The sequence below is a fragment of the Giraffa tippelskirchi genome, chromosome 1 (genome assembly GCF_054371585.1).
Source record: "Giraffa tippelskirchi isolate mGirTip1 chromosome 1, T2T-mGirTip1v1.2.pri, whole genome shotgun sequence".
Taxonomy (NCBI): Eukaryota; Metazoa; Chordata; class Mammalia; order Artiodactyla; family Giraffidae; genus Giraffa; species Giraffa tippelskirchi.
Window position 1 is genome coordinate 226,103,645 of NC_137275.1, and position 13,550 is coordinate 226,117,194.

Here is a 13,550-nt window from a genome sequence, read left to right on the forward strand (position 1 = left end):
GTCGCAAAGAGTTGGGCATGACTGAGTGACTGAACTGAATTGAACTTTCAAAAAAGGCAAACATGCAGGAGATGGTGATACATTTTGGTCCAACAACTGGACAATGACAGGAACCCCAGGGCGCTGACCTCTGACCTGCTTATCCCACTTATTTTTATCCACTCAAAGGATGTCCTCAAAATCCTTCCCAGGCTGTAGTTGAGAGCCTTTGATTTTAAAAAGCATTTGGTTTAGGGTTTGCAACTTCTAAAGTGCTCCTTGCAGGTCTTGCAGCCAGGGTCCCCAGGAGCCACAGAACTAACTCAGGCTGCTTCGGGCAACATGCCTGCCCTTTCCTCCCCTTCAAGGTGGGGCCAGAGGGTTACATGGCAGGGGCACCAGCATCTGCTCAGCCTGCAGACGTCACTTTCATACGGCTGTGTCTGACAAGCACACTATAAAGGCAGAATTTCAGTCATTTTACTTTGTGCACCTTCCTGCCCATATTAAAGTCATAAAAGAGTCAGCAAAGCTAGTAAGGTGTGTTTGCTTTTGTCAAGGGCGTCCCTGGCGGCTCAGCTGGCAAAGAACCTGCCTTCATGCAGGAGATGTGGGTTCCGTCCCTGGTCGGGAAGATCCCCTGGAGGAGGGCATGGCAACCCACTCCAGTGTTCTTGCCTGGAGACTCCCACGGACAGAGGAGCCCGGCGGGCTACCGTCCACAGGGTCACAAAGAGTCGGACACGACTTAGTGATAAAACAACGACAAGCTTTCTTAAAACCACAGGGAAGCCTCTGGTTTGCTGCTGGCCGAGACAGCAGGTCTCAGGCGCAGGAGGGGCGTGTGGTCGCCTCGGGGGGTAGGGGGCCTCCTGGGGTCCTTCCTCCTGCAGATGCTTTGTGTTTACCTGAAAGTGGCCGTGACAGGCACGTGGGTTTTATCAAGCAAAGGGCTGTTTCCAAACCTCAGGCTCTCTTCCTGTACTCACCCAGCCTCTACTCACCTAAGAAAGAAAGGAAACGCACCAGCCACTGAGTTCTCAGCCTCCCTGATGGCAGTCAGCCACAGGTGACACACTGCACTAACTCAGCGGGGAAAAAGGGGGAAACGATAGCTTTTCCACAAAACAGTGGCGGACATCCAGCCCTTAACGATGAAACTGAAGTTACTGCATCAACCAGGCTCACACACTAACGTCTATTGACCGGAGGTCTGGTCTAGCCTTCTCATTTTATTAATGAAGGAGATAAGCCCCAGAGGGCTGGTTAGAGGACTTTTCTGTAACTGGATCCAACCTGGAGGAGAGCACAGTCTTACATTCAGTCTAATTCTTTGGCATTTGAAACTGGAAATATCATTGCTTCTGCTAATGACCACATCTCAGAAGAGGGAGCAGCGACAGTCAGCGCTACACAGACCCACTCCTGACAGTCGGCTCCTGCAAACGCTGAGCCCACCCCGCGACAAGGACATGCACCTCTGGTTTCTCGGCGCGCCCCACTCCAGACCACGGTCACACACCTGAACGGGTCCACTCCAGCTCTGCACCTTGAGACTCGGGCCATGGACAGAGGAAGCGACAGGGCGTCCAGCCAGCGCTTCTCGTATTTTGGTTCATTAGCTACGGGCGAGGAAGGCGAGGACGGAGCCTGTGCAGAACAGACGAGAAGCAAGAGTCACAGGATCAGCCGAGAGCACGAAAACAGGGAGGGCGCTGACAGGCCCCGACATCACGTCTGCAAACTCAAATTTAACTCGTTTCGGCCGCGGCAAGGGTGCGTGCGCTCTCAGAGCTCTGGGAAGAAACAAGTGCGCTTCTAGTTCAAAGTAAACTATATTCTTCATCTATTTTTTAAACAAAATACTGCACCAAAGAGAGAAAAGTCACAGGGAAGAGGCTGGGGGCAGAGACTGGCCCTGGGAGGAACCTGGGGCCCTGAGGAAGGCCGTGAGTCAGAGGCTGTGAGGGCCTCCCCCAGCCGGAAGGTCAAATCACAGTGGGATTCATACATAGTAATGTTGACAAGATGCTAACAGGTGACCGGTCACAAGCCCAGCTTATTAGCCAATGGCAAAGCTCTCAGCGCCTGTCCAAAGGGAGCGGGGGTGGGTGGGGACGGGGCCTGCGGGTAATGGGGCTGAGAGTTAATTCTTAGTTGGATAAGAAGCTCAGGGTCCCCGAAGAGAGGAAAGGGGTCGGAGCTCTCAAGGAGAAAAGGACAAACTTTCTTTTCTACATTCCTTAGTCTTAGTCACATATAACGTTTTTTTAAGTCCAGAGCTGATGATTACACAACAAAGCAACTCATCTTAAACTCTGTACCAACGACTATATAACAGCAACGTATCCGGCTTGAGGACACGGTTCTCCTTCTTGAGAGCCTTCTGACTGATCCTGCCGTCTTAAAATGTGTATTGTGGGAGTGGGTCTGGCAAGATCTTCACAGCCTTGAGCCCTTCCTTTGATTTACTGTAACAACCAACTGAAAAAGTATACAGCCCCCTCGCTAAGAGTAGCGAGGGGTCACTCCCCACCCCCTTCTCATGCCTGTGTCAGAAGCTTTCTCTGTCCCCTGTTATACTTTAATAAAAGTCTGCTACACAAAAAGCTCTAGACGGAGCAAGCCTGGTGCCTGGTCCTGAAGCGAAATCTTCTTCTTCAGAGATCATGAATCCAACATTGTTCACCATCAGCTATCAGGAAGATGCTCGAAAGGCTGAATGAAGCCACGCAAACAACCATGTTCTGAGACGGGACAGCCACATGTGCCCAGTGAGCCACAGGGTCACAGACGGTCTGTCCCAGGCCCTGAGGGCGGGGCCAGCGGCATCCCGCCCCAGCAGGGGACAGCTGCGGCCCTGTCTGCCTCCCTCTCCAGAAGCATCCTTGCAGCAGCTGGCTTCTGGTGACAAAGGCGGGAGCCCCAGCAGCTCCCGGCTCAGGGACACGCGGACAGAACACCGTGCACATCCCCAGGGCACAGACAAAGCTGCCAACCAGGGCGGCAACCGAGACCCGGCCCGGAGCAGCAGAAGGGCCCCGCCCTGGGGCGGCCAGACTCCGCGCTGTGTGGCCTGTCGTGAGGGCTGGGGAAGCAGGGCCCGCGGGCGGCAAGGGTGGCGCTGAGGCTCTGCTCTCGCACGGACGGCCACACCTGCTCAGGACACGGAGACGCTAGGGCTCGGTGGGGTCGCTCCCCTGGGCCCTGCTTGGCTGCACAGGGAACTCAGCTCAACACTCTGTAACAGTCTGATTGAGAAGAATAGACACAGGTGCATGCATGACTGAATCGCTTCGCTGCACACCTGAGACGACCCCAGCACTGCTAATCAATTCTACTCCAAAACAAAATGAACGTTCCAACGAGGCCGGCAAGCTGCATACGGGGATGACTCCTTTCAGGCCAAACTCCCCACGAGAGCTCAACCGTCTCAGGCTGAATAGCAGACACTCGGGGATAACACCCAGCAGGTCCCATCCCGGGGCCTTATTTGGACAAAGTCTTTCCAGGTTTGATCAGACAATGGTATTGCGATGGGGGGTCTTCCCAGGTGACTCAGTGGGTGGAGAACCTGCCTGCAATGCTGGAGACGCAGGAGACCTGGGTTCAATCCCTGGGTTGGGAAGATCGCCTGGAAGAGGGCATGGCAACCCACTCCAGTACTCTTGCCAGGAGAACGCCATGGACAGAGGAGCCTCGCGGACTACAGTCCACGGGGTTGCAAAGTCAGACACGACTGAAGTAGCTGAACAGAGACGCGTGTTCACATTGCGATACGAGTTTACCCTGGACTGTCCGGGTGCCCTAACACGACGGCATCTATCCTTACCCGAGGGACACAGGCAGAACCCGGACAAGGGAGCGGGGGTCTTGTGAAGACCGAGGTGTACCTGGGAGCCACGTGGCCGCCGGCCAGGATGCCGGGCTACCGGGGCTGGGAGGGGCAGGAAGGACCCTCCTCTGTGGCCTCTGGAGACGCAGCCTGGATCCCCAGCAGCTAGCAGCTGTGCGTGGGTGTCCTCCGAATGTTCTTCATTTACATTTATTAATTCCTCAGCCAGTAGCTCAAAAGCAAAGGCACTGTAAGATCAGAGGTGTGAGGCAGACCATGAATCATCACTGACGATCATCTTTCTGCTTTACGTTCTGAGGTCTGCTGACACACCTGCTTTCAGTGTCTCGTGAGCGCAGCACTGGAAAGCGCCAGGTTTATCCCTTTGCTACGGATTTCACGCCGGCTTTCCTGGGACACCCCTGCGCCCGCGTGTGCTGCTGCTACGGTGTAAGAATTAGTCACACGTCGTGGCATGTCTTCAGTCACCAGTTTTCACCGAATTTTATCACTGCTATTTGCATTCACACACTATGTTTACGGTATAAGAGTTCATTAAGAATCATGTTTTTGTGCATTTTCTTTCTTTTTTTTTTTTTTGTTTTTTTTTAATAAATTTATTTATTTTAGTTGGGGGCTAATTACTTTACAATATTGTAATAGTTTTTGCCATACATTGACATGAATCAGCCATGGGTTTACATGTGTTCCCCATCCTGAACCCCCCACCCACCTCCCTCCCCATCCCATCCCTCTGGGTCATCCCATTGCCCCGGCCCTGAGCCCTTGTCTCATGCATCGAACATGGAATGGTGTTCTGTTTCACATATGATAATATACATGTTTCAATGCTATTCTCCCAGAACGTCCTACCCTCACCTTCTCCCTCAGAGTCCATAAGACTGTTCTATGCATCTGTGTCTCTTATTCTGTCTCGCATATAGGGTTATCGTTACCATCTTTCAAATTCCATATATATGTTTTTGTGCATTTTCTCTGAGGGCAGTTTGCTCTTCTCACTGATTCAAACTTGTGACACAAACATGCATCAATATTCAAAGTTATTAGAAAAACCCTGCAAAACCACCACTTAAAAATGTTGTAATGGGGACTTCCTTGGGGATCCAGTGGTTAAGACTTTGCCTTCCAACGCAGGGGGTGCGGGTTCAGTCCCTGGTCAGGGAGGTAGGATCCCATAAGCCTCATGGCCAAAAAACCAAAACACGAAACAGAAGCAATATTGTAACAAATTCAACAAAGGCTTTAAAAATGGTCCATATTAAAAAAAAAAAAATGTCATAATGGATTCCAGTATAGAGTAAACAACATTCAAATGAGCATAAGAATATGGTTATTTTATCAAATCATTTTAAATCTACTTTTTAAAAGGTAGGATAAAAAGCAATTTCTCACTAAGAAAAGCAATGTTTTCTTTTATAAAATCAGGTTGCACTTCTTAACTCATTGAGCACATTTGGCATCAGACTATAACTATTCATAGGAGGCTTTTTGTTCCCTCTGCCTTGGAAAGCTTCTCGCGTGGAGGCCACTGACAAGCCCAGAGTTTCATGTCAGAATTGTCTGGTGTTTCCTTTGGAAAAATACTTTGTATATTCCCAAGAACCATGAGGCTAAAGGAAGCCACCAGGTCTCTGCAGATCAGTGGGTTTTCAGTGATGCTTAACAGCCTCCCAGAGGGCAGGTCTGGTAGGAAAGAAGGGAAGCCTGTCTGGGGTTACCTCCGAGCTCACTCTAGAGGGCGGGTCCAGGAGGGCCTGGGAGAGGGGGAGCCCGTCTGGGGTCAGCTCTGAGCTCCCTCTCGAGGGTGGATCTAGGGGCGCCCAGGAGAGGGGGATCCTGTCTGGGGTCACCTCCGAGCTCACTCTAGAGGGTGGGTCCATGGGATGCCTGAGAGAGGGGGATCCTGTCTGGGGTCACCTCCGAGCTCCCTCTAGAGGGCGGGTCCATGGGATGCCCGAGAGAGGGGGATCCTGTCTGGGGTCACCTCTGAGCTCCCTCTAGAGGGTGGGTCCAGGGGCGCCCGGGAGAGGGGGATCCTGTCTGGGGTCACCTCCGAGCTCCCTCTAGAGGGTGGGTCCATGGGATGCCCGGGAGAGGGGGATCCTGTCTGGGGTCACCTCCGAGCTCCCTCTAGAGGGTGGGTCCATGGGATGCCCAGGAGAGGGGGAGCCCGTCTGGGGTCAGCTCTGAACTCACTCTAGAGGGCGGGTCCATGGGATGCCCAGGAGAGGGGGAGCCCGTCTGGGGTCACCTCCGAGCTCCCTCCATCCCTGGAGCCCTGCATCGGCTGCAGGACACAAGCTGCCTTCTCCCTGCAGCTGCGAGCCTGGGTCTAGAGGCACCTGTGGCAGCGCCAGCAATGCAGGAGCCTGGAGCTCTCCCTCCTGATGCACACCAGAGAAGTTGACCCGGACAGACCTCCAGGAGCTGCAGTCATGGATCAGGCTGCTCCAGTGCCGGCAGGCTTCTCCTCTGTGGGCCGGTCCCTGTCATCAGAGGACAGCTCATAGCCTGCAGGAACTAGAGCACTGTGAGTCTAAGTTCTGCCCTAGATGGGACATCAGCTTAAGGGTGCAGAGGTGAGGAGGCGTGTCCCCCTAGCTGGGCAGAGAGCTGTGGGCTGCACCTGTCAGCTCCCCTGGCCCCTGATGCAGCCCAAGGAACTCGGGTGCCACGCCACCATCTCCTGCCATGCACCACCCAAGACACTGATTCCAGAGAAGGTGGGGACAAAACACGCTTCCTTCTGATTTATGATGCAGTCACAGGTGCAGGGGATAAGGAATCAAGGGCCATCCTGGTTCTGAAACATTTGAACGTGACCCACCAACCAGGGGAGCTGTGACTCTGAGACGCCTTGATGTCTCTGAGCTGGAGAGTCTGAGCTGAGACAGTACAGTGGAGCTCGGACACGGGCCTCCTAGGGCAGCATCTCACCTGTCTTTCAGGATCCTAAGCGAGACAGGAGGCTCCCTGTGGAACTTACTGCCAGAGAGCACCAAGAGCCACAGAGGAAACAAGGAGGAATTCTGTGGGAGTGAGTGTCAGCCAAGGATGCCGCCTTAAAGCCGCGATCACACCATCCCTGAATCATGAATATGCGCTGGGAGCGAGTGTGCGCAGACCTCCCCGTTCCCCAGCACTCCACCTGTGCACCCCGCGATCACACCACCCCTGAATCACGAGTACGAGCTGGGAACGAGTGTGCGCAGACCTCCCCGTTCCCCAGCGCTCCTGTGCACCCCGCGATCACACCACCCCTGAATCACGAGTACGAGCTGGGAACGAGTGTGCGCAGACCTCCCCGTTCCCCAGCGCTCCTGTGCACCCCCCACCCCACACCTGTCTCATTTCTTGGGGCTGGTATGTGTCTTTTAAGTCACCTTTTCCAAGAAAAATGTTCAGTGCTTTAAAACTTGATGTTTAAATAGGAGACTTGAAGCCAATTTTCTAGGTATTGCTGTGTTACTTCTTCTTTGCATGGTTGAGGTCTTTCCACTTTACTCTTTTATTTTAACTGAACTATATTGAGGTGTAAATTACACATAACGACATGTACTGATGTAAGTGCAGTGATGAGTTCTGACAAATGTATACACTTTGTGCGACCAAGCCCGAAATTATCGTACAGAACCACCCCACCCCAGCCACAGAGCCCTCCTCCCCGAGTCTGTCTATTGGTGTGTCTCCTCCAGCACAGGCAGTCTCGGGTCTGACTTCCATCACCACAGATTTCTCTGGTTTTTCTAGAACTTCTATGTGCAGAATCGTACAGGAGGTACTTGTGTGCATAGCTTCATTCTCTCGGCAGGAAGTCTGTGAGAGGATCTCCGTTTCTGTGTATTTCAGCAGAAGCTGGGAAAGATTAAGGACAAGACGAGAAGGGAGCAACAGAGGATGAGATGGTTGAAAGGCATCACCGACTCAATGGACATGAGTCTGAGCAAACTCCGGGAGATCATGAAGGACGGGGAAGCCTGGCGTGCTGCGGTCCATGGGGTGGCAAAGACTTGGATACGACCGAGCACCTGAATAACAGCGGATTATTCATTCCTTCACCGAGCGGTATTCTGCTATTTGTGTATGCAGGCATTGCTTCCATCATTCACCTGTTGAAGGAGACCTGCATCATTTCCAGTTTCATAACAAGATAAATAAAGGTGCTGTGCCGTCAGTCAAATCTGGGTGCCAAGTTTGCGTTCCTGGGTGAACTTCACTTCTCATCACTCATCCCTCTTCTTCGGCTCGACCGTGTATCTGAAGGTCTCCGTGCTGTTCTCTGTGACGTCGCGGACGCCGCCCTGCAGGGCGGCCACGCGCGTGCTCCTCTCTGGTTTTAGTATCTGGAAGGCTGAGAAGACGACAAGACTTCCTTTCCTGTGTAGTGTGGGGTCAGTGATCAACGTAAACAGTCGCTTCCTCCTGAATCCTGACCTCCCTCACCTCGTACATTCAAGTTTTTCCCGATGACTCTCAGAACAGCAACGCATGCACAACTGACTCCCAGTGCTGGAGGTGAGTTTGTGAGGAAGATGCTTTTTCGAGACAAATGCTGCACGAAGAGACAGCAGGCGACTCGCTGACCGCCCCCTGCAGGCTTCTGGCTTCCCATCACTCAAGCAGAGGACCACCCATCTCGGAGGCAGGTGTGGAGTAGAGACACGCCCCTGGTGACATCAGAGGGACGGGTCCACCTTCCAGCCCTGAGGTCCCCGTGCCAGGGGCCCCACCTGCTTCCTCAATCTTGGGGGCTGTGGGATCACCCATGAGGTGGGCAGGAAAGGAGCCCCTGCCTCGGGAAGAGTTTCCTTAGTACTCCCTTTTCCTCCCTTTCTAAAAGGCTCTGGAGTCAGTAAGAAAGGAGATGGTCCTCCACTGCACCCGGAGGCCACCCTGGACCGCTGCTCTGAAAGGGTCAGCACCAGGACACATGCCAGCCTTTCCTGAGAAGCCACCTGGACTGCCCAGAGCCCAGGGTCCATGCCAGACGAGTGCCCACTGGAAGGCATGTTTCGTATTTTAACAGTCCCAGGGGCTAGGAATCCATCTCCCAGGCCAGTCACCTGCGCTGCTGGGAAAAGTCTTCCACACATTAGGACTTGGGGCATCTTATGGAAAATCTCTGGGGAATGACCATCACAGCAGATTGTCCCCCAGGGATGGGGCTGGGAGCCTGGGCTGCCTGCAGCATCTGAACTGGATGTGAAGCTGGCGCCCACTGATGCGGGGGGGATGGGAGATGAGCCGGATGTCGGGCACCGGAGCACTGGTTTGGGGGTGACAGGGCCCCTGCAGTGACGGGGCGCCCTGCTCACACTGGCAGCTGGAGGAGCCACCAGAGGTCACAGCGGGGAGTGGCAGAGGGCGGGTCCTGGAGATAGGAGGGATGCAGCCCTACTGCCAGCTGGGCCCCGGGCACTGGACAGTCCCCGGCTGGGTGCCCAGGCATCCAGAACAGGCTGGTGGACCGTCCACTTACACCCGAAGTCTAAGGATAATGGTGGCCAGGGCCTCAGCCCTGGGCAGCAGAGTGGGGGTGCCTCTAGGACCAGCAAGTGGGCGCTTGTAGGAGGGAGGCACTCTGGGGGCTCTGCAAGAAGACCTGGGAGCTCCTGAGGGAGAAAGAGCCATGATCTCCCGCTGTCCCAGGGAGGCCCCAAGGCTGGTGCAGCCGGGCCGTGGCCCGGTACAGCGGCTGTGGCCTCCACAGGCCGGGTGGGCATCGGTTCTGAGTTGCTCTGTGTTTGCTCCTGACGGTGGTGATGTTCCTCGCAGACGGGAAGCAAGTGCCTCAGGCCCTTGGGGCTTGAGAGGTATCCATTTCTTCCCAATTCTGCTTTAAATAGACCCAGAACTAAAATACTTCTGCAACAGAGATTCAGCTTTCACTGCATTTCCAGGGCTAATTTTCTTTGAAAAAGCCTCCTGTCCAGATGACTGGCGTCAATTAAACACGTCCCCACCTGACTCTCAGGGGCCCAGCCCTTCCTGGACAGCCGGACCGCCCTGCGTGACCCCCGGCAGCACAGGTGCATGAGGACAAGACACCCCGGAAACCTCACATGGCAGCAGGCTCTGTGTGTCTCTGGTGAGCTGGCTACTGACAGGTCACCAGGTCACCAGGTCACGGGGACCAGTGACAAGCGCATCTTAGTCAAGTAACTTGTGAAGACAGGCAGGTTTGCACCAATGTTCACAGAGTCTACAGAAGTGCTTTACCTCAATCAAGTGTGTTTCTCACTAAAATACTTTGCTTTCTCTCCAAAGACCATCTCTTAAAGGCTCTATTAGACATCAAATATTAATTATTATTGAGGGAGAAGGTTCACTGTCAAATATTTTTCTGCACCTAATTAAGATATACATCTCAGGAATGAAACAGCAGTGCTGTACTGTATGGTCTCTGCATGCCATAAAAATATGTAAATAATTTTTCTATTTGAATTTGATATATTTTGAGTGGAAATGTCCACTTTGTTATTTTAATGAAATTAATTCATTTCGTGAAGACAGCTGAGTATCTAAATTGTCATATACATTTTAAACTGTTACAGTTATACAATAATTTAAAAGCAGAGCAACATACGTGACAGCAGATTAGTGTCATATTCTTCTAATTGAAATCATTATTAGAATCATCATACAGCATTATCACAACAGTGATGAGAAATTATGATGATGATGATAAGATTAAAAACATCTCATGAAACATGAATGGTGGAGTAAAAACAGGGCCTGATTCTTAGACTCTTCATTGGGAGGTTGTTTGGAAGACAAGTGAAGTCTTAACAGCTACCAGAATCTACTCAAGACACAGGTCAATAAACCACCTAAGTGCATGATGAAAGTAAGAGAGGAGTGTGCAAATACTATGTTTAGAAAAACATGGTATCTTTACACAGGCCTGGGGGCTTCAGAGATGACACAGCGCCCTGACGTGACCCTACGACCCGTCAAGCCGAGGCACTAACGTGAGCAGAGGTGCCTCACTTCCTGGGCCAAGACTGTCGGGAGCAGAAATGGTTCGTGGGAAAACACAACCCAGAAATCACCAAGCGGAAAGTGACTCCTGAGCTGCACGCGAGAAAAGCAGACCTTCTGCGCAAGCCCACGCCGGGGCTGGCACCTGCCCACCTAACTCAAGTGGCCGCGTTCCTTTCCACAGACTTCCCTCCTCTAATCTCCACACACTTCTGGGATCACTTGGGTTCTCCTTCCTGAAATGTGGCCTTTAGAAATTCTGCTAGTGAAAGCCTGTTAGTGATAGACTCTTTCAGATCCCCTTCCTATTACAAGTCTTTATTTTTACTTGTTCTGGAAATATGCTTTTGCAAGGAACGCAAAGACAGATCAAGAGTGATGGTTCTTGCCTCCACAGTTTTGAAAATATTATTTATTGGGCTGCTTTGTAGCTCCCACTGTCACTGTTGAGAAATGCATTGTTAATGGAACTGTCATTCTTTGTAAGTGACCTATGTTTTCGCTGGTGGATTTTAAGATCGATTTTCAGCAACAAAGTCAGAGAGGAGAGTAGGACTCTACATGAAGCTCAAATACAGATAAAATGAATCTACAGCAATTGAGGCAATGGTAATTTTTTGAGGGGGAGGTAGCCTGAGATTCTGGTGATGTGCTATATTCTGACCATGGTACTGTAACATTTATTGAGATGTTATTTCCAAGTTGTATACTTCTCAGCACGTGCCTTATGTTTTAATTAAACGGTTAAATATCATTCTATCATTCACTCATTTATCATCTCTGCTGGGGATACCAGCCTTCCTTCCATTTAGCAGATTCATGTCATTGTCTAACTTGCGTGTTTGTTTAACGTTTTAAAATGTATTTTATTTTAATTACTTTTTTTTTACATCTGCTTTTCATTTGCAACTACTATTTATTAGCTGCTTATCTGTTTCCTTATAATTTCTGCAAAATTCTGTTTCTATTTTGTACTTCAATATACTGCTCCTGTACACTTCTGAGTCATTCAGTTCAGTTCAGTTCAGTTGCTCAGTCGTGTCTGACTCTTTGTGACCCCATGGACTGCAGCACACCAGGCCTCCCTGTCCATCACCAGCTCCTGGAGCTTACTCAAACCCATGTCCATTGAGTCAGTGATGCCATCCAACCATCTCATCCTCTGTCATCCCCTTCTCCTCCTGCCCTCAATCTTTCCCATTCAGTTCTTTGCAATGACCCTAGTCTTTTGCATTAAGCTTCTGAAAGTTTTAACTTAGAAATTCAGGTATTCATCGTCATAAATCCTTTGTTCTTTAATTTTAGCTCTTTATTCATCCGCCACAGGCGCACCGGCTCCCTGAGCCTCTCAGAGGCCCAGGTCAGCACCCAAGCTCCAAGCACTTCTGGTGAAAGACCAGTTATTTCTCAGGAAAAAGGAAAAGTTTTGGACAATCAAGTCATCCAGGAATAAGTAAGCCCTCTGTGTTTCCTCTGTAAAGAAAACACTGACCAACCAACACGGGGGCCAGGGCAGAGCGAGGGTGTGGATGGGCCCGACAAGGTTCAGGCTCACGTCCGGGTGGGCGACCTGATAAGGCCGTTGGTGTGACCGAGACTCCACTTGTTATAAAGATTCGGCCGGGATCTGGACGTGAACAAGGATGAACTTAGAACCCTAAGCAGTGTGAGCCGTCCCCGGGCCTGGGAGAGGACATGGAGCCGGGGGTGAAGCCCTGAGCAGACTCCTGCCCACGGAGGGGCGGGGTGAAGCAGCGCCCGGGCGGAGAGCGGTTAATAGTTTGGCTCCACGGAGAACACAGGAAAGCTGTCACACACACGAGGTAACACCAAGAACGGCTCAGGAACCACACACAGTCTGCTTAAACAGGAGACGGGAGACGCGAGCTTACCGTGTTGCTGGAGGCTCTGTTCAGATGCAAACCGCTGTCGAAGAGCGGCGAGGAGGCCCCACTGCCCGGCTCGCTGGGTGGTCCCGGCGACCCTGTGAACAAGACAGACTGTGCTGTAGACGGGGCTCCAGGGGTCACCTGCAGGTCCCCGACAAGCCCGGGTGCCTGGGGGAAGCTGGACGTGAACAAGGATGAACTTAGAACCCTAAGCTGTGTGTGCCGTCCCCGGGTCTGGAAGAAAACAGACTGGCCCCTGGGCTGCAGAGCCAGCGTGGGCCTCACCTCGCCACACGGCCGTCCGTCCGTGTCCTGCAGGAAGCGCGGCAGGGGGCAGGCAGGGTCAGCCTTTCCCCAGGTCCAGGGAGACAGTAGCCTCCCCCGGCTGATCCCCAGCCCCCACGGCTTCAGGAACCTGCACTCCCCACCGCTAGGATAACGATGCTAATTTCCTAAGTTTTTCTTGACTTTCTGATGATAACTTTGATATTATTTGTGTGACACGTTCTGATTATCTTTCACTGCAAGTTGCTTTAGTGAAAACTAGGAAGGCAAACCAGGTGAGTTCAAGGAAAGTGGTATTTGTAAAAAGAGGAAGCAGCTCTGGACTCAGCACGGAGCCACGGCTGGGCCTGGAGTGCAGACCCGGGTGGACGGAGCGGCCAAGTCAACATCCACCTCGAGCCCTCTGTCCGCTCTCAGCAAGCGCAGGGACGGAAAAGAGTCCCCATGTCCCTCCAGCCCACAGGCCTGTCCCCGCACGTCCCACACCGCCCAGTCTCCATGGCCTGCGTGGTCAGGGGGCAGGAGGGGGCACAGCGCTGGCTCCGCCCCCACCCCCGCCT

General features: G+C 52.4%; 1 protein-coding gene across 1 annotated transcript in view; it reads right to left on the bottom strand.

Annotated features, from left to right (window-relative positions):
• Positions 1 to 13,550, bottom strand: part of SNTG2 (syntrophin gamma 2) — a 124,043-nt gene that overhangs the window by 42,506 nt on the left and 67,987 nt on the right. Inside the window, exons 8-9 of the mRNA XM_081576295.1 lie at positions 12,709 to 12,800; positions 1,502 to 1,629 (exon numbers count right to left, since the gene is read on the bottom strand). Coding sequence (XP_081432421.1) covers positions 1,502 to 1,629; positions 12,709 to 12,800 — 220 coding nt within the window. The remainder of the gene's footprint in view (positions 1 to 1,501; positions 1,630 to 12,708; positions 12,801 to 13,550) is intronic.